Consider the following 20,957-nt stretch of genomic DNA (forward strand, 5'->3'; position numbering starts at 1 on the left):
TCTGCAACCACCATCCAAAAGACATTGACAGAATTGAAGGACACATTCCAGCCAGGAAAAAGCAGTGGGAAGGCAAAACAGGGCTGATGATGGGGTGGCCTGGGGAGAGTCCTGATGGCTAGATGGAGAGGTTCAAAAGGCCACTTTTGCCCTCCAGGCCTGAGGCTCTCCACCCCTGCCCTGGACTGACGTCACTTTCTGCTTCTCCAGGACAAAGAAATGCAGAGCTACTCCACCCTGAAGTCCAAAGGCAACAGCACCACCGTCTCAGGCTTGAAGCCGGCAACCTGCTATGTCTTCCAGGTCCGAGCCCGCACCTCTGCCGGCTGTGGCAAATTCAGCCAGGTGGTGGAAGTGGAGACCGCCAAAGCAAGTGAGGCAAAGCAGGGGGAGGAGAGGGGTACATGAGAGTGCAGGTGTGGGATGGGGCAGGACTTGAAGGCACCCCACCCCAAAATGCAAGCTCTGTTTGCCTTCCCCCATGCGGTGGCCTCCAACCCCTACAGGACATGCCCATTTCAGAGAAGGAGTTCTCCCTCCACTGCTGGAGGCAGTTATGCCCATGAATTGCTGGTTGCTGGGAATCGCAACTGGGGAGAGCAATGTTGTACCCAGGTGCTGCTTGTGGGCTTCCCATTGGGGCATCTCTTTGGCCACTGTGAGAACAGGAAGCTGGACTAGATGAGCTCTTTCTTATGTTCTTATGGAAGGGAGGGCTAAGTCCAGAAGGGGGAGAATTAAGGCTCTAGGGCAGTGTGCCGACACAGTCATGATCCCTGTTATCCTTGGTCTTTCACCTGTTCTGAGGTTCTGTATGAATTTTGGACATGGGACCGATGGAGAATCAGGCAACCATTGAGTCTTCCAGATGTTGTTGGACTCCAGCTTCCATCAGCCACAGCTCAATGAAGGAACAGAGGCAGCTGCCTTAGAGGGAGACAGGCTAGTGACCCACCTATTTCAGTTTTGTCTACAATGACTGGTAGTGGCTTTCTAGGGTTTCCTCTACGAGTCCCTTCCAGTTCTTCCTGGAGATGCCAGGCATCGAACCATAGACCTTCTGCATGCAAAGCAGATGCTCTATGAATGAGCTACAGCCCTTCACTGCTAGAATTCCTCTCCTGCTTTACCATTACTTTCCTCCATAATTTCTTCTCCATTGGTGTTCTCAAGCAACAAAGGCATATCAGCTATGTCAGTGAAGGCCAAACTTGGCCCTCCAGCTGTTTTGTGACTACAATTCCCATCATCCCTGACCACTGGTCCTGTTAGTTGATATGATGGGAGTTGTAGTCCCAAAACAGCTGGAGGGCCAAGTTTGGCCATCACTGAGCTATGGAATGCTGCAAAAAGATCAAACTGCCAATGATCTCCCACTAGTAAGTCATGCTCAGGGAACAGACTCCATTCTTAGGAAGAACATATTTCCTTGTCGTCGGATCACCCTTGCCTCTGCTTCCTTGGGGAAGGGCTGTAGCGGAGTTGTAGAGTTATCTGCATTGCATGTAGAAGGTCCCTGGTTTAACCCCCAGCATCTGCAGGTAAGGCTGGGAATTACCCCTATCCGAAATCCTGGAGAGCCAGTCATTGTGGACAGTCTTGAGCTAGCTGAACTTGATGAAAGATAGCTGCCTCTGTTTCATGGGGAGTCAGGATGTGCTGAGCCCAGGGATAAAGGGAAAAGAACAGTGCTCATGTGTGGGTCTTTGCCTGTCTCAGGCTGCAGAGCTAGAATCCTGCAATCTTTCTTTCCCAGTAGCTCCCCATTACGACACCACAGCAGTCGTATGGACCTGCCTCACCCTCATCAGTGGCCTCGTCGCATTGCTGCTCTTTCTGATCTGCAAGAAGAGGTAGGCTTATCTTTTAAGGGCAGATCTCTCACCAAGTGGTATGCTTCTGTGTGTTTTCATGCCCCTAAGAGGAAAAGTTGCAAAATTTGGGTTTGGGCCTTCTTCTTCTTAGTTTGGAAGGAAGGCAAACAAGTGATATCCACCAATTTAGATTGCTTTAAAAGAGTTTTAGACCATTTATGAAGGAGAAGGTTGATGGAGAGCACAAGTGGAGAAGTCACTTTCATCTGCTGCTTGCGGATTTCCCGTAGGCACCTGGTTGGCCACTGTGAAAACAGGCTGCTGGACTAGATGGGCATTTGGTCAAATCCAGAAGGGCTCTTCTTATGTTCTCAAGGTGGTGCCTCACTAGCATATTTCATGTCTCATCTCTCTCCTCACCCTCCACCCCGCCGCATCACCGGGTGTGCAGACACTGTGGCTACAGCAAGGCATTCCAGGACTCCGACGAGGAGAAGATGCATTATCAAAACGGACAGGGTAAGAGTTGAGCTAAAGCTTGTCCAGTGACCTTCATGTATGCCCATTCTGCAGCACCAGAGCTAACATTACCATTCCAAGAATAATCCTCTCCTGGTAAATGTGCAGGGTCAGAGCCTCCATCATGGTGCACATGGAACTCTGACACTGTCCCAGGAGGCAAAGTGAAGGCATCACTGTACCTGGCTGGCTTGAGATTTGAACCACCTGGGAGGAGGATGCAACCTTGATGATAGGAAGTTGGGTTCTCTAGAGTAAGAAGCTTCGTATGAGCCTGCCTCTGTTTCCTTGAGATATGTTTTGCTAGCTTGGTATTGCTTTCCCTGATATCCTTTCAGTGCTGAGGAGGCCACGGATGATTTCCCTCTGGCAGAGGACTTTCACTTGACTTCCTCAACCATTAGCTACCGTAGACAAGCCTAAAGCATAGGTCTTCAACCAGTGGGTCAGGACCCACAGGTGGGTCGCAAGGCCACACCAGGTGGGTTGCAGCAAACCTCTTGCTTCCATGTTGGATTCCAGCTTAGACTGACCATACCAAAGGGGCACTACATGCTTGTCAGGTCTGGAATATGTTCTTCTGATGAGATGCTCATTTTATCAATTTTCATGAGTGATGCAATGTGGCAAGAGATAGGCACACACTGTTTTTCGCTAAGATATATATTTCTGACCAACCGCATGCCTCCTGACACATTGGAGGACTAGTTTCCATGCTAATCCTATGCATATTGCTCTGTGAATTGCCATGTAAGGATTGATAGTGTGCATTATTAGCACTTAAAGCTATATAACAAAAGTGAAAATGTGGAATTGGGTCCCATGTTGTAGCTTGGGGGTCTCAGGTGGGTCTTGGGTCTCAACTGGTCAAAGATCACTGGCATAGAGCAGGGAGAGAGGCGTTGCTGGATTCCAACTGCCATCAGCCTGACCAGCAGGGCAAATAGTGAGGGATGATGATCCTAAAACACAAGTCCCTTCCCTTCTCCTCTTGGGATGTATCCTTTGCACCTTCACCCCAGGACACATCAACTGGCCACAGGTGAGCATCAGATACCTGCTGCTGCATCCAAGGACAGATAAATCTGTCAGTTTCAGTTTCTCTCAGTTCCTTGGGTCTTTTCCCCAATCTTAAATGTGCTTATCCATATATCCTCCACAATTTACAACTCTCTTCTTTTTAAATCTTCACGAAAAATTGCCAGCATCTTAGTGTTGATTTCTCCTAAGAGACACATTTTTTTTGGTAAGCAGTTTTGACTAACATGCACTTTTTCGCAAGCAGTGTTCCATTGTATAATAGTGGGGTTTTTTCATAAATGCATGCGGGATTTCTTCTTTCTTTTTCTTTTTAAAAAATAATGTTTCATGTATGTACACATTGCTTGGTTAGAGAACTGCACTGCAACATTCAGGGAAGTGCAAATTTCAGAAGATTTGGGAGGGGGTTCAGTTTGTGTATTGCTTTGGGAAGTGCCAAGGAGCCAGTTTCTCATTCAAATGCAAACAAGATCGACTTTCTCCCCTGTCCCTGCTTTGCATAACTGCCTCAAGCTTCATGTCTCTTCTGTCCTTCTGGAATGCCCTACAGTGAAATTCCCCGAGTCAAAGTTCTACGTGGAGCCCCACACTTATGAGGACCCCTGCCAGGCTGTGCATGAGTTCACGCGAGAAATCGAAGCCTCCAGGATTAAAATCGAGAGAGTCATTGGGTCTGGTGTGTACTCCCTTTCCCCCATAGATGGCCCTCTCCCTGGACCCAGAGAACATCCTGGGGCAGGGGAATCTGCTCTTTTAAGGCCAATGGGGCACCAGATCTCATTTTCTCAAATGAGAATCATTGGCCCTCTGGATGGTTCTCAGAAGCCTATCTGAGGGTGGAATTGGTGGCCAAGGGAAGCTCGGAAGGGGCTTGGCAGTAAGATAAAAACCGAATGTGATGTGCTGGTCCATCTTGGTCTGCAGGAGAGTCAGGAGAGGTGTGTTATGGCCGTCTGAAGCTACCTGGGAAGAGGGAGGTACCCGTGGCGGTCAAGGCCCTGAAAGCTGGGTACACAGAGAAGCAGCGACGGGACTTTCTGAGTGAAGCAAGCATCATGGCCCAGTTTGACCACCCCAATGTCATCCACCTGGAGGGGGTGGTCACCAAAAGTAAGTGTGAGGCCAGGTCTGACTCAACTAGGTTAGTTTAGCGTATGGAACAAGGGGAACATGTCTCATGACTCCAAGGGGCTGCTAGAGAGAATGATGTTGTTCAAAACACTTTGCATGCCTATGATTGATTTGGTTGCAGTTCTTCCAACAGCCGTCTCCTCCACACTACTGTCCAGATGTTTTGGACTCATTGCCAATGGTCAGAGACAATGAGAGTTCTAGTCCAGAACTTTTGGAGTGCAGTAGATTGAAGAAGGCTGTCCTATAGTAATCCTGTAAGAGAGGCCTGTATTATTTTCCTCCATAGTGCAGAAGGTGGCAGGTTTGAGAGAGTGTGACTTGCCTAAGGCTACCCAGAGAACTCATAGCACAGGTGAGATTTGAACCAGATCCTTCCTGGGTCACAGATCAGACTCTTAGCCACTAGTCTACACCCAGATTTCACAGTTATTTATGATGTGATGCTGCAACTTAGCTAGCTAGCCTTTGTCTCCATTACTCTCTTATTCTGCCTCCCCTGACCCACACACCTATCTTCCTTCCATCCAAATGGGCTGTCAGGAAGGATGAAGGCTCTTAAAATACGGGGTGGGAGGGAGGGAAACACTTAAGGAATGCATAGTTTCCTATGAATAAGGACATCAAGAATCAATTTGTGGGCAATGAGGGTGGAAGGGGCCAGTCTTCAGAAGAACTGCAGGATATTTGAGGCCCCGAGCAGAGAGGAAAACTAATCAAAGACCTTTTTGATATCAGTCTGGACTCATCAGCATTGCAGGCCAACCCAGAAAGGGACTTTATTATGAAGATGGGAGTCGTGAATGGCTTTAAGAAATCAATCTTATTTCAGGGATACCTGCGTCATTGAGGGACATTGGAAAGGCATTGGGCAAGTCTCATCTTTCGGCTATCAAACTCAGCCTTACTAGTGGCCACGTTCATTCCACCGGCCTCCAATTGTTTTACCCTGACCAGTCACAATGCAAATTAGGTTCAATATGTATGCTGAGAAAGTGATTGTCAGGGATGAGGACCCAGCAGTCTTCTAGATTCGCCTTTGGCTAATTAAACCATCTATGGCCTTTTAAACTTGTGTGTGTGGCTGGGGATTATTTATTTTAGTTGTTACTATGCTATATATTTTTGTGTTTTTATATTGTAAACTGCCCCTGTGATCCCCATATGAAGGGCAGTATAGAGATGTAATAAATAAAACAAAAATAGATGCTGTTGATCTCCAGCATCCATCAGCCCCAGCCAGCAAACTCAAGGATGATGGGAGTTTGTGGTCCAACATCTGGAGGACCGCAGATCCTCCTCCTCTGGTTTAAATCAACATATGTCACTGAATTTTGGTCCCCAGTGTCCATGACTGTGTTCTATTCCACTGTCAGAAACATTATGTCTCTCAATAGCAGTCGCTGGGGGTCGCATGTGAGCAGAGTGCTGTTGTGCTCATGCCCGGCTTTTGGGCTTCCCATGGACATCTGGTTGGCCAGTGTCAGAGCAGGATGCTGGGCCACATTGGTCAATGACCTATTCCCTCATGCTCTTCTTCTGTTCCTATGATTCACCCATCCCTACCTACAGGTTAGACCCCTCTGAAAAGAGACACCTACAAGGGTCCAGCCCAAGACTTGGTAACCTTCAGCTTGGATTGGCCTACTGGCTAGCTGTCAATTGTTCTGAAGCCTCAGGCAGGAGTTTAGTTCTCCTCTCTCCTTTAGTTGTTGCCTCTCATTTCAGAGGGGGAGGAAGGCAGCCTGTCCCCGGCTGCTGTCCTTGCTTCCTTACGAATATCATTAGCAAAATGAGCCGTTGATTTGGGTTTGTTCTTCCTGCAGCGGTTCATTTGATGGAGATGAGAAAAAAGGGAGGGGGGAGGGAACGTTTGGCTTGCGCTTCTGACTCTCTTTTCCTGCACAGAAGTAAAATGCCCTTTCACGCTCTTTTTTTGGGATGAGCTGAATTGAATTGAATTATAAAGCTGGGGAGGAGGGGGAGCTTTTGGGTCACACTTCTGATGCAAAGCATTATGGTAATAGGATGCAAATATCAGAATGACTTAATAGCATGAACGGTGCCTATAGATTGTCTGTCTTTGGTATCCTGTGAGGAAGTCTCAGGAACTATGGTGGAGCAGAGAGGACTTTCTAAATGTCCCTTCCCCACCAGTAAGCACTCCAAAACCTGGCACCAGCAGTTAGTCAATTCAGACACTGGTTACATGCCCCAGGGACACTGCAATGCCTGACCCAGCTGTCTCCTTGCCTTCCCCACTGGGCTCCGAATCAGCCCTATTGGAAATAACCAGGCGTACATTCTTCTTTGGAATGAGTGTGAAGCTTGACCTCTAATCTGGGGGTTACCCCAAATGCAATGTCCTGACCTAGAGACTCTGCAGTTATTATAGCTCTATATAGGCTCTACAGGCTCTTCCAGGTTTGACAAAGCTAGATTTCCTTTTGGGAAAATAATGATGGCCGGTGACCACCATGGGTGGGAATCAAGCTTGGCCCCCATTCAAAAGTGGCACTACTCCTCATCTACTGCCAAAATGATATCTTGGAGGGGGGCATCTGGAAGGGCAGTGAGTGGTGCAGAAGCTGAAAAAGAAAATACTGCACAGTTGTGGTCAAGTAGAGTGGGGGACCCATTGGTGCCCCTCGTCAGCGCAATGTCCCATACCAGTCCTGAACAGACAGAAACACATCAGCTGCAAAGGCACATGCCTATTAACCTGACCTCTCTTGTCTCCTGCAGGCAAATTAGTCATGATTGTGACCGAGTACATGGAGAACGGCTCGCTGGATTCCTTTCTCCGGGTAAAACAGCACGCCTTCTTATTCATGCTGCATGGCTCCTGACAGAGTGACTGACAGGAGCAAGGAGAGGCGGGTGCTGCAGCCTCATGACAGTGGCATCTGACTGGAGGATCACAGGAGGAAGGATAGTATAGAGCCCGAAATGGTTGAGAGAGGGGCAGCCAGAATGATCAAGGGGGTGGAGCTAGTGATAGCTCAGCTGGTTTGAGCATGGTGCTCATAATGCCAAGGTTGCAGGTTCCATCCCCATATGGGACAGCTGCATATTCCTGCATCGCAGTGGGTTGGACTAGATGATCCTCAGGACCCCTTCCAACTGTACAATTCTATGATTCTATGAATACTGGAACATAGGGGCATCCAATGAAGCTGAATGTTCTTCCAACATCTCCCAACTTTCAGGAAAGGATGGAAGAAAGCATTGCTTCACAGGGTGCATTGTTAAACTCTAGAATTTGCCTCCACAAGGGGTAGTGATGAAATGTAACCCCTGTATTTTAGGTGGTCCTGGGATATGCATTAGTGGGGTGCAGTGTGGGCTGGTGCCTCCAGGGGTCGCCCATGAGAGACAAAGCCAACTCATTCTAGTTTCGTTCCTGTCCTCCCTGGTAAGATCTACAAAGGCAACACTAAGGAGGAGGAAACTGGCAGACAGCGCCACCCACAGGACTGGTTATAAGTAAGATGGCTGGCAATCTGGGGCTGCTTAGAGGCAGGCAAGCCTCTACTGGTGACACGACACTGGCTGAAAACTAACACGGGCTGATCTTTCTCCAGAAACATGACGGGCAATTTACAGTGCTTCAGCTGGTCGTCATGCTGAGAGGCATCGGCGCTGGCATGCGCTACCTCGCGGACCTGGGCTACGTGCACCGCGACTTGGCGGCACGCAACATCTTGGTCAACGGCAACTTGGTCTGCAAAGTCTCTGACTTTGGCCTTTCGCGAATCCTGGAGAACAACCCCGAGGCTGCTTATACCACCACGGTACGGCACACAGGGGCTACTTGTCGTGATAATGTTGTGATTATGATTAGCTTTCTTTTTATGGAGTCCTGATGGTGATGGTGATTTTAAATACTGCTGGATTGCCATGATTGCTTCTAAGCCTCTGAAAGGAGACTAGTGGTCTCTTGGGACCAGTGGCATCTGGTGGGGCAGAAGGTAGGAAGCCCAGGGGTAGGAGGAGCCAGAGGCAATAACAGGCAGGTGGGTTTTGTACCCATCCTCCTCTCTCATGCATTCTACAGGGACAACACTTATGCTGGCAGGTATTGCCACCTTTGGACTCTGAAAGCAGAAGAGGCAGGTGGGGGTGGAATAGGGCAGAATGAGGTTAGCAGGGCAATGCCCCATCAACCCAAATGAACCCCACTCCTCAGCATCTCTGTAGACATTTAAGGCATCTGGAGAATTCCCTGGACCTTAACAGATTTGGGGGGAACCGTCCTTCAAGCAGTTTTGTAGCTTTGTTGAACTGGTGCCTCTTCCTGCAGATCCTAGCTTGGGGGCTCTTCATGCACACATGCACACAGAGAGAACCACATTCAGCTTAACTCTGCTTGTCCCCTCCTTGTTTCTCAGACAGCCCCCCCCCATATTCCTTTCTCAGCAAAATATAGGAGCCTGGCTTATATATATATACCAGGCAGGACCATGGTCCACTATGCCCAATATTGTCCACTTCGACTGGCAGTAGCTCTCCAGGCTCTCAGCACCTGGAGATGCTGGGAATTTACCACCAGACATTATGCAGGCCAAGCATGTGCTCTCCTGCTGAGCTACAGACCTTTCCTTAAGGATGTCTGATCCTGCTCTCTGGAGCCTGTCAGGTTCCTATTGCCCCCACAGGTCTCTTTCACTGCCTTCCTCCAGCATCCGGTTCTACATCTGAGATGTTGCTGCTGGTGCTGCTTCAGAGTTATGAATCTGGGCAGCTTGCAATGCTCAGAAGTATCCTGAATTGAGCTTCATTTCACCCAGAAAATGGCACACACATTTACAGCATAGATGGCCATTTGAGGGGCAGATGAAACCATCAAGATATACCCAATGCTAACAGCCAGGAAAGAACTTTTTGGAAAAGGCAGACATCCCTATCGTGTGCCAGCTTCATATGGTTTGAGAAATATTGAGCTGATCCCAAATTGAGCTTAAGGATCATTCACTCACCACTAATTTGTACATAAGTGATGGAGAATCTGAAACCTAGAGGGCTGAATGCAGTCCCAAGCCTCTATAATCCTTTCGCTGCCCCACATTGCACCCTCTTTAGATGTTGGCATGTGTCCTTCAACTCTGATCCCTGGATGAAGGACAGAGAGGGTGTGTGAAACTAGCCTGTTGTGCAAGAGGTCAAATTGACCCTTGTTTCTCCGCCCACTTTTGCCTCTGGCTCCACCCACCATTGGCATGTGGCCCCCAGAAGGCTTCCCAGATGGGAATGTGGCCCACAGACTGAAAAATGCTCTTTGCCGCTGCTGTGCACTCTCCAACTACTTACCTTTAACTGCAGAAGCCCATGCACACAAACACAGCTAGCTATGGAAAGCTCTTAGCTAACTTAGCAGCCAGTAAAGGGTTCAGGGTTTCACACCCCCTGGGTGCCTGTTTTGATGAATCCAGTGGTTCTTGGTGGCTAGTGGTAGTTGCTTCATTCAGACTGGTTAACTTGCATGTCTCTGCCTTGGACTTTCCTTATTGCAGGGTGGGAAAATCCCCGTTCGGTGGACAGCGCCAGAAGCCATCACGTATCGGAAGTTCTCATCAGCCAGTGATGTGTGGAGCTACGGCATTGTCATGTGGGAAGTGCTGGCCTATGGGGAGCGGCCTTACTGGAACATGACCAACCGGGACGTAAGGGAAGCAGCTGCTGCTGCCCATGACTTAATCTATTCCTCCACCTGAAACAGAACTTGTGTGAAAGCAATCCCTGTAGATTTCAGCATTGTGGGAAGGGAATTGGGCACATCCCCGGGTCATTCCTTTCCCCAAGTTGCCAGGAAGACAAGAATGGTCTCTGCTGGTGGGATCAGAATAGGAGAACTGGGTGCAGCATCTGGAACAGACTGGTGCCCTTCTCAACTCTCTGCTCTTGCACTTCATCAGGAGCTGCCTCCTGCCAAATCACACCATTGGTTCATCTAGCTCAGTATTGTCTACACTGACTTGCAGGTGCTCTCCAGTAGTTTTAGACAGGGATTTACCTGTCTAAATGTTGGGAGTTGTACCTGGAACCTCTTGCATGGAAAGCAATGAGCCATGGCCCTTCTGTTAAGATGTGAGAACAAAGGAACCTGCCTTATCCCGAGTCAGACACTTGTCCTATCAAGCTAAGCACATTGACTGCCAGTGACTCTCAAGGGTTTCAGGCAGGAGTTGGACACAGGGCCATGTGTGGGCAGAAAATGGAGTGAGAATAGAAAATGGGTGGGGACATACCTCCAACCCCCCCCCCCACTTTCTGTCACTCTAGTTTCTCTCCTGATCCTGGCAGGTTCCTGGAAGAAGGACCATTCTTACCAGAGGTCTGAATCGATGACCTAAACAGGATTTCTCCCCTTATTCGCATCACTCTGTCTATGGTGGCTCCCTCTCTCATTACCCCTACACCTTGGTAAAGCTCTCTGAACTGATAAATTTCAGAGGGTCCCCACCCCACTGCCATCACCATCGCTCCACCAATTTCGGCTCCTGCCATGTTCTCCTATGCCTCAGGATCTGTTGAGACCACATTCCACGCTATCAAGTGTGTTGGTCTTAAACAGGCTCCATGGGGATCTTTACACTGTGACAGACTAGCTGGCCTCTCCTTGAGAAATTTGTTACTCAATCCAGATGGCTGTCAGTTTAGAAGGAAGTGTGCCCAAGAAGACATCAAGGAAGGGCAACGAAAGAGCAGAGGGAGGTCCTTCAGCCAGGGGGGTCAATCTGTTATAGATGTCTCCCAGCCCCCCACAACCTCTGCACATCATCGTTGTTGGGTTGGATTGCAAAGAAAGTCGTAATGTGCAGAATTTTCGCTACCCAAACATGGCATGTGTTGTAGTTGTGCACTCCACATTGAATGGGATTCCACATGTGTTCAGAATCTTTTTTTGTCAAAAATTAAAAATGCTTCAGTTAATTGTGTGACTTGATTACCCTGTTAAGAATCAATTGATAGTGTTGTTTTGAAAAACAAAAAAAGAACATTAATTGCAAGTGAGTCAATTCCCTAGATGAATCTTGCAGTAATTACCTTGACTAGCCTGAACCCTGGCTCGGTCTCTGCTTATCCATCCCTGCGTACCCTCCCAAGTGGGGGCTTGCAGGTTACCCAGCATGGCTAGTACTGCTCCAATCTCTCTCTCTCTCTCTCTCTCTCTCTCTCTCTCTCTCTCTCTCTCTCTCTCTCTCTCTCTCTCTCTCTCTCTCTCTCTCTCCCTCTCTCTCTCACACACACACACACACACACACACTGTATGTTGCAGTGGGGAAGAAGTGTAGATCATGCAGGCATTCTGTGTGTTCACAAAACACAAAGTAAGCAATTATGAAATCATACAAAGACCCAGCACACTGAAGCAAAAGAGCTGGTCATTTACGAAACAGACACAGCTGCAAAGCGGGGTGGGCTTAGGCTCTAGAGAAAAGTGAACGAATTGGGGAAATCAGGCAAATTGCACCTCTGCTCAGTCCCTGTAGCCTCCAGGGACAATAAGGCATGTAGAAGGAAATTCAGGCAAAAATAGTGGAAATTGGATGGGGCAGATGAACTCTGGCAGGAGCAGGGCTCTACCCATTCAAAAAAGGTCTTCCGTGAATTTGATATGAGGTCTAGAAGCACATTCTACTTTTCTTTTCCTTTTCCGCCATCTCTCTTTTTAAAGCAGCACAGTATCTTTTCCCAAGGATTCTTCAGGCAGCCCTGAAGGCCCAAGGCTGGAGGTTAACAAGATGGGGTGAGAGAGAGAGAGAGAGAGAGAGAGAGAGAGAGAGAGAGAGAGAGATTTACAAGGACATTCCTAAATACATTCTGGAGGCGAGAACTCACTACAAGAACCTGGTTTACAATGCTTGAAACAATACACAACAATACACAAACTGGAACACAGCAGTCCTTCAGCATTTGCAGTTCTCTGAATTTTGCAAGGCTCCAACCAAGTAGTTTTTAGAGAGAGCACACATACTAGGATGGTGCGGGCATATATTAGTGAAAATAACATGAAATTGCATTCTATTGGGGGAAATTGCTGTGTTAAAATGTGTCTGCTATGTTGCACGGCATATGAAAATGTGTATATAAGGCGAAATGCTGACGGATTTTCCTGAGGATTTTGTTCTTTCCTTTAAAAATGCAAACTGATGTAGAAATGGGCAAAACTAATTTTGAGTCTGAAAAAATGAGAGAAATTGAAACGGGCAGGTTCACCCTTCCTTGGGCTGTAACTGTCTTTTCCTGCTTCTAAGCTTCTCTGGGGGGCATCAAGACAAACTTTTTGACCTCACCTAGCAGGGTGATTCTTAGAAAGGCAAACCTTGGGAGAGGCAGTGCTGTGTAGTGGTTAGAGTATCAGACTAGGACCTAGGAGACCAGGGTTCAAATCTCCACTCGGGCATGAAGCTCACTGAGTGTCCTTGAGGTATTCACTACCTATCTGCCTAACCTCCCATGCAGAGTTGTTGTGAAGATAAAATGGAGAAGGGCAGAACCTTGAGTGCACAACCTTGGAGGAAAGAGAGGTGTAACACCAATAAATGCACATTGTCAAACCTTCATCACAGGTCATTCAGTCGGTGGAGGAGGGTTACCGGCTGCCCGCCCCCATGGGCTGCCCCACAGCACTTCATCAACTCATGTTGGACTGCTGGCAGAAAGATCGGAATGAGAGGCCACGTTTTTCGCAGATTGTCAGCATCCTGGACAAGCTCATCCGCAGCCCACAGAACCTCAAGTGCACGGCCACAGTCAACAGGTATGTGTTTGCCAGCAGAGAGATGCTCTGCTCCCATGGGAAGAGAACTAAGATAGTTGTGTGTCCATGGCTGGAATCCAAAGTAAGGCCATCGGTGTCCATTGTTCCCCTGGCAATGAAGACAGGAGTGGAGGAAGGCAGCCAAAGGTGGTTAGAACCACCCAGGACAAGGTGAGGTGATGGGCGGGGGTGTCTATCATGCGCCATCGAAATTATAACGAACGTTTCAAGCGCTCTGTGAATGAGGCAGACCGACAGAGAAGAACACCTTTGAGAAATTAGAGGAGGAGGAGCAGTGATTGCTTACTACAGGGATGGGGAGCCTGTGACACTTCAGATTCTGCTGGACTCCAACTGCCACCAACACCTGGACAGCATGCCCAATGTTCAGAGATTATGGGAGTTGTGATCCAGCAACATCTGGAAGGCCACAGGTTCTCCCACCCTGGAATCCCTATCCAGAAAGGGGGCTCTGTGCTGTTTCTCTGTATGAGTCGCTGTTCTGACTTCTATTGACACACTAAAAGGAGAACTTGTGGCTCTCAACATCAGTGTTTCCCAGACTTAGGTCTCCAGTTGTTTTTAACTACAACTCCCATCATCCCTAGCTAGCAGGACCAGTGAGCAGGGATGATGGGAACTGTAGTCCAAAACCAGCTGAAGACCCAAGTTTGGGAAACACTGCTCTAGATGTTGGGCTACAATGACTATCAGCCCCAGCCAGCAGGGATGATGGATGTTTCCCTTGTCTGGCTTACTGGCTCTGAACAGAGTGAGCCAGAGCTCAGTTGGCTGTGCTCTGCCTTGTTCTCCCTCTTGTCAAGAAGCAGCTCATTCTGGAAAAGGGAAAAAAAAAATAACTGGCCTATGCTTCCTTAGGTGCTGTGTTACTACCACACGCTTTCTACACAGAATCATTGCTCCACCTTCCACTCACCTCTCCCTCCTGTGCTCCATCTCTTGGCTTGCAGATTCACCCAAACCATCTCGGAACGAGGCTGCATCGATTTCACCAGCTGTGCAACTGTGGAAGACTGGCTGGACTCCATTCGGCTGGGGCGATACCAAGAGAACTTTGCTCTGGCTGGCTACTCTTCCCTTGGCATGGTGATGCGGATGAACATCGAGTAAGCACAAAATGTGTGTGAGGGCTGGGAGGGGGTTGAGGCTTGGTGAACAGGGCCAAAATGGGGTGCCAGTCCCAACATATCCTCTTCAGTCACTGCTAGGCACCATGGCAGGGGTAAGGACCAGAGGCTGAATGTGGCTCTCTAGATCTCTCTCTCAGGTTCTTGGGACCTTCCCCAGGCCACACCCTTCACTCCCCCTACTTTGCACCCTCCTTGAGTGTTTTTGCCTTGCTGGAATTGGTCCTCGAACTCTGACCATGCACTTCATTTGCATGGCTGGAGGCTAGAGAGAGGTGTATGTGTGTGAACTAGGCTGCTGCAGGAAGGTAAAATTTACATCTCGTGCTCCACCCACTTTTCCTTCTGGCCCTGCCCACCCCTGGCCTTTGGTCTTTCGAAGGTTGACCAGAGGGAATGTGGCTCTTGGGCTGAAAAGGATCCCCCCACCCTCTGTACTATGAATGTGACACCCCTTTCCCTGTTACACTGCACCACTTACCAGCACCAGCTTTGGTCATGCTCCTCTTTGGTAGGGGACCCATGTTATTCCACTGAATGGAGGCTGGTGCACTGGAATGTGTGGGGCACTGCCCCTCCAAGTTCAGTCGGCCCTCAGGCCCCCATCAGCCTACCTCTTTACTGACATTTAGGGTTCCTCCATGCTTCTGCTTATCCAAACGGTTTTCTATATGCTGTTTCCCCTGTTGTTGTTTAGTCATTTAGTCGTGTCCGACTCTTCGCGACCCCATGGACCAGAGCACGCCAGGCACTCCTATCTTCCACTGCCTCCCGCAGTTTGGTCAAACTCATGCTGGTAGCTTCAAGAACACTGTCCAACCATCTCGTCCTCTGCCGTCCCCTTCTCCTTGTGCCCTCCATCTTTCCCAACATCAGGGTCTTTTCCAGGGAGTCTTCTCTTCTCATGAGGTGGCCAAAGTATTGGAGCCTCAGCTTCAGGATCTGTCCTTCCAGTGAGCACTCAGGGCTGATTTCCTTAAGAATGGATAGGTTTGATCTTCTTGCAGTCCATGGAACTCTCAAGAGTCTCCTCCGCTGTTTCCCCTAGGGAAACCCAATTTTTTAGTGCTAAATTGGAGCAGCTGTCAATCTGCAGGAAACCCAGATGACGTTTCCTCCAATTCAGTGGTAAAGATTGGGTTTTTCTTGAGGAAAGAAGTAAGACAAGCGGAAGTCTGGATGAGCCCCCAGTCTAGGGGGTGCAGCTGGCTGTTGTCTTCTTAGCCTCAGTGTTGCCCTTGTAGAACTCAGTAGAGACAAGGATGGGGATGAAATCATAATTAGTTGGCTTCATCTATCATTGACTCTGGGTCTGTCTCTTCTTGGCTCTGGCTCCACCTACTGTTAGCCTCCCTGCTTCCCACCCTACCAATCCCAGTGGCCTGCTTTGCTACTGACCTCCAATAAGGATCCCTGGGATGCATCTACACGCCTCTTGAGCCCCATTGGATCTCCCTGACATTACATTTTAGGAGCCTAAACTGCTACACAACCTATCAGTTGAAAGAGGCCAGGAGAAGCATTATCATATTATATGAGGAGTGTCAGGCAATTCCTTAGCCACAACTGAGGAGCTTTCTGTTCCAGACTTGGCTGTAGCCCCCACCTGTTCTGGCTTGAGCAGAAGGTGCGGTTCTGTTGGAGAAAATTGGGAAGTGCAGATGTTAAGAGACTTAGTCATGCTGGTGCAGGAATAGGCAACTACCTCACCCACCCAGAACAGATTCCTCCTCATTCTCTCAGAGATCAGCCACAAAACATCAGCAGAAGCTACTTCAGTGCTCCATGGGTGACCAGCTAGGCATTCTAAGAGATCCCACTTTCTGGCTCATGGTGGGTGAACTCGATTCAGCTCGGCTCAAAATCAGCTTGAAGCCCAGGGCTTCTTCAAGTAGGGATGGGGGGAATTATGACTCGGCTTGCATTCAAAGGCGAACCAACCTGATTCGCAATTTCCAAATGTGCCAACTGAAACACAGCCATCGTTCAACATTCACACTTCTCTGCAATGCCGTTTCTCCAGCCACAACTCGTGTATAGAAACGCACATACCAGTGTCCTTAAAACTACATATCCTCATGAAAATAAGACACAAAAAGGCATTCTATTAGGGTAAAACATTTTGCAAAGGAATGTGTGCATTGGGCCAAAATGCATACGGATGTGTGTTTTTCGGGAGAAATTCACGCTAAATGACTGCTGAATTTTCACAAGGACTCTTTAAAAGGGCAGGGTGGGGAGCCAACTGCTCTGGAAACGTGGAGACCTGAACTCAAGGTTGGAAAAATGAGAAACCGAGAGAACTTGCCCATGCCTACTCTCAGGGAAGGTGGAGGTTGCTCCATTAGGGCAAATTGTGCACTGCCCCAATGACCTCTGTGTGCTCTAAGCCTGCCCTCAGCTGCCTGCCATCTTCCTGACAACCAGTCCAGCGAGGGTATCCCTGGCTATCAGCTTCCTCCTCCTTAGTCCCAGTGTTGCTGTTGGGAGATGGGGACAAGAGTAGAATTTGTTGCTTTTTCCTTTTGTTGGCTCTGTCGCCACTTACTATTGTTGGCTCTGTCGCCACCCTACCATTCCCAGTGGGCACTGACCACCACTGTGGTGGTGGTGGATCTGTCCCTTATCCTATTGCCGTATCAGTTTCAATTGCCCCTGAAAACGTACTTCCCTACCACCACCACCACTCCTTTGGATCCAAGTCCTGGATAGTGATCACAGTTTAGATAGAGCTCTGCAAAGAATCTCACTTAAAATGAAAAACAGGGAGAAATACTCATTCCGCCCCTCCCCCGTGATTTGCTTCAGTGAAAGATTCTCCCTCATTGAACACACTTTTGCACTTTCAATTATCAAGCAACCTAAATGGTGTTTTGGAGGGACGTGGGTAGAATCTCATTTTGCATTGCAAGTTCCATCGGCATAATGTCGCCTGGCTCAGAATACCCATCAGCATTATTAGCTAGACTAGGGGTGGGAAGCATCTGGCCCCAGCAGGGTGTGTATGTTAAATGTGGCTCTCTCTATATGACCCCAGGACCTCCTTCCCAGGTCATGCCTTTCACCAGCCTTGCTTTATACCCCCTAGGAGTGTTTCTTCCTGATTGCAGCATGTCCTTGAACAGGCTAAATGTTGCTCTCTAGATCTCTTTCTCTCTGGTTTTTGGGACCCTCCCCAGGCCACACCCTTCACTCCCCCTACTTTGCACCCTCTTTGAGTCTTCTTCCTTTGGTCTGCCTGATGCTGCCTTTGTTTCCACAGTGATGTGCAGAGTTTGGGCATCAGCCTCGTGGGTCACCAGAGGAAGATCCTGACCAGCATCCAGATCATGAGGTCTCAACTGCTCAATACCATGGGCTCCAGAAGACACCTGTGATGGACCCTTCCTCTATAGACCCAGAAGCTTCTTCACCTGTGTTGGTGGCTAAGCACCTGCCAAGGAGATTTTCCTCTAAAGGTTGTGTGGTAGAATGGTTGGTTAAACGTAGGATTGTGGGCTGCACACAGAATGATCTGCCACTCTCAGTGGAAGGCCTGTTCCCCCTGGAGATGGAGGGCTGGGGCTTGCATTGCACAATTCATCACTAGGGTGGACTTCATATGCACTGCAGTTCCCATATCTTGGACTTTGCTTGCAGAGGACCAAGGACTAGCACTTCTGCAATGTGTGATGGTCCTGACCATTCTTCATGAGCAGAGATGGAGGACTATCAAGGGACTTTAAGCCTTATCCTGCCATCCCATTGCAATAAGCTCTGGCAGGCACCCTAAGCCGCCCTTTATTGGGATGGAAGAGAATGGGCTTTCAAGGAACACCTCACCAAAACCAGGACAGGCAGAGAAGATGCATTCTGGGTACTCACCTGCGCCTTGGAATCTGAGATGATCCTTTCAGAAGTGGAGGATGTTGCCTGCCGGGGAGGAAAAAGCCACACTTTGAATCTACCAGCAGTTCACACCCACAAGCCTGAAGCTTGGGCTGGGGGCCCAGGACTTGGGGCCACAAACTCAGGTTTCCCACATTCCAGCTCACCCAGCCAGAGACTAACCTGATGTGGCCCAGTTCCTCTTCCGGGTCTGGGGAGAGACTATCGCTGTTCTTCCATTGCTGCTAAAAGAAAGACCTTCATCTATTTGATCTCTCTAATGTCCACCAAGGTCTTGTCCTCACTGGGACAGGATGGGGCCAGACATAGCTTCTCTTCAGCTGCTAGGAAGCACCACTGTACTTCTGGTCTTTCATTATGGGATACAGGGTGGGGTGGGGTTGATGTATTTTGGTTCCTTGAAAGGCATTTGTGACTGTTTCCAGCCAAGTACAGAACTTGGGTCTGAGAAAGCTCATTGATCTCTTAGTAGGCCTCTCTGCTGGCAAGAGGATCCAGGCACTCTGGTGTTGGGCTGTATCATTTTCTTCTCATTTTTTTTTTTTTTTGAAGGAGGGGAGAAACAGCCCTCTGAAGAAACAAAGACACAGAACAAGCAATGCATGAGAGAGGGACTACTCACAACCCTCCCTGTAAATAGGATTGTCTGCCACAGTCCAGATGGTTCTCTCTCCACCCCACCCCCATTCGAATAAGCAAAAACGGTCTAAAAGCACAGCATCTCTCCCTGCCCCCTGCACAGTCTCCAACATAAAGGAAGCTCAACTGGTCCATCTTTTTTGGAATGTTGACTCCCAGCATAACAATTGAGCATTTATACCCAATGCTAGTCCTAAGAGCAGAATCATTGAGGTTAATGGACATGGCTCACTCAGGGTTGTCTCCAACTAATGTTTACTCAGAGTAGAACCTTTGAAATTAATGGACCTCAGTTAGTTATGTCTATTTATTTCAGTGGATCAACTCCAAATAGGACTAGCATTTGAATGCAACCCTTGGGTTCACTCATTTCAGTGGTTCTACTATGAGTAGAACTTTGTTGACCACCACCCACAGCTGCCACCTTTCTTTGTGCATTCCTAAGGCTGTAGCTCAGTGGTAGAGTTGCCTACTTTGCATGCCAAAAGTCTTAGGTTCAATAATTAGCATCTCCTGAACTCTGGTAGCAGAGCTGGGTGGGGGCTCTACCAGAGACCTTGGGGATCTGCTGCTGGAGTAGATCAGGGCCACCAAATTTTTAAGCCAGTGGGCAGATTTGAACTTTTGAGAGAGTTGACATGGGTGCCACACTCTTTGGTTGCTTCTATCCACCACATCAACTCTCCCCACAAAAAGAGACAGAGTGTGGCACACTTTGCTTTTCCAAAATATTTGGGTTAAGTCAGCCAAGTAGCATTAGTCCGAGCCTTAAAAGCACACAAAGCTGAAAGAGGAAGATGGGGAAGATTGTCACTCTTCCAACTTCCTCATTCATCTCTATGTACCTTTCAAAGGATAAGACGATAACCACTCCCACTCTCAACATGAGACCATGATCATCAAGTGGGCAGTAAGTCTGGGGGGAGGGTGCTCAGGGGCTTTGTGGGTGTAACGGAAAAACATCAAGGGTGTCATTGTTGAAGGCCCCAAGAGCAGATCTTACTCAATTAAGTGGACCAGTGATCAGTTTCCATACATATATTTTCATGTGACACATGCAAGATCCTAGGAGTAAGACATGGGAGGAATATTTGAGTCATTCCATAACGCAATAAACCTGGCTAAACTTAGCCATCTCTGCAGGACAAATGCCACTTCAGTTGTATAGCAGCAACTCTTTCTTCCTATGGAAGCTCTTCCTTCTTTCGTTTTCTTCGTTTTCTTTATTTTTAAGCAGAGAAAGATGCAATACCTTCTGTTTACAGTGTACAAATCCAGCAGCCAAGGAAGAGGAAGCACCAACCTCCTGTATGAACTGCAAGGGCTTGCAGAGCCCAATGTTTTGTTTTGTTTTGTTTCGCAGCCAGCACATAGGGGGTTAAAAGGGACTCCTAGAAGGTGAGAGGAAGAGGGTGCATTGGGGGGGGGGGAGAAAAAGCTGCAGGACAGACCTTGCTCCCCAGAATCAGGGCCGGGAAGGGCCAGGAAGAGGGATGTGGTTGAGGATTCTGCCAGGCAGTTGATTCATCCTTCCTGCTCTTTCTGATCCCTACGCCTCTCCTGTCCAGGCTGTCCTCAGAGAATAAAACTCTTCCATTCACAGCTTGCCTCTTTGTTCCTTATTTGATGAGGTGTCATCTGTGGCTACTCAATTTCTGCCATTCACTTCAGAAGGGAGGTGCTTTTATCCCTTCTGGCACAAGCTATTTCTCTCTCCAACTTTTCCCAAAGTTCAAGATATGGAAGGAGGAGACATTTAGATCAGTTTGCATTTTAATTGACATTAGGCTTATTGAGGTCACATCCTCTCCATACACCTAAAACACAATTAACACACATTTCTCTCCCCACCCTCCACACAAAGAATCCTGAGAATTGTAGTTCAGCCCTCACAAAGCTACAGTGCCAAGCACCTTAACAAATTATAGTTCCCGAGATTGGGGGCAGCGGGTTCTTTGTTAATTATTTTTGCTTCTGCCCCACCTGGCTGGAGAGCTGGTGTGATTCTCCACA

At 48.4% G+C, this 20,957-nt stretch overlaps 1 protein-coding gene across 2 annotated transcripts in view; it reads left to right on the forward strand.

Annotated features, from left to right (window-relative positions):
• The window catches only part of EPHA8 (EPH receptor A8), a 62,393-nt gene extending 41,849 nt beyond the window's left edge, over nucleotides 1-20,544 (forward strand). Inside the window, exons 7-17 of one of the 2 annotated variants that reach the window (XM_081923529.1) lie at nucleotides 211-373; nucleotides 1,757-1,853; nucleotides 2,266-2,333; nucleotides 3,925-4,050; nucleotides 4,299-4,484; nucleotides 7,251-7,312; nucleotides 8,090-8,299; nucleotides 10,019-10,168; nucleotides 13,079-13,269; nucleotides 14,241-14,396; nucleotides 17,680-20,544. In XM_081923529.1, the coding sequence (XP_081779655.1) occupies nucleotides 211-373; nucleotides 1,757-1,853; nucleotides 2,266-2,333; nucleotides 3,925-4,050; nucleotides 4,299-4,484; nucleotides 7,251-7,312; nucleotides 8,090-8,299; nucleotides 10,019-10,168; nucleotides 13,079-13,269; nucleotides 14,241-14,396; nucleotides 17,680-17,794 (1,524 nt within the window). In that variant the 3' untranslated portion in view covers nucleotides 17,795-20,544. The remainder of the gene's footprint in view (nucleotides 1-210; nucleotides 374-1,756; nucleotides 1,854-2,265; nucleotides 2,334-3,924; nucleotides 4,051-4,298; nucleotides 4,485-7,250; nucleotides 7,313-8,089; nucleotides 8,300-10,018; nucleotides 10,169-13,078; nucleotides 13,270-14,240; nucleotides 14,397-17,679) is intronic. The other variant, XM_081923530.1, reaches the window with a different exon arrangement.
• Nucleotides 20,545-20,957: the final 413 nt, after the last annotated feature.

Source organism: Podarcis melisellensis (assembly GCF_964234715.1).
Source record: "Podarcis melisellensis genome assembly, chromosome: 8".
Taxonomy (NCBI): domain Eukaryota; kingdom Metazoa; phylum Chordata; class Lepidosauria; order Squamata; family Lacertidae; genus Podarcis; species Podarcis melisellensis.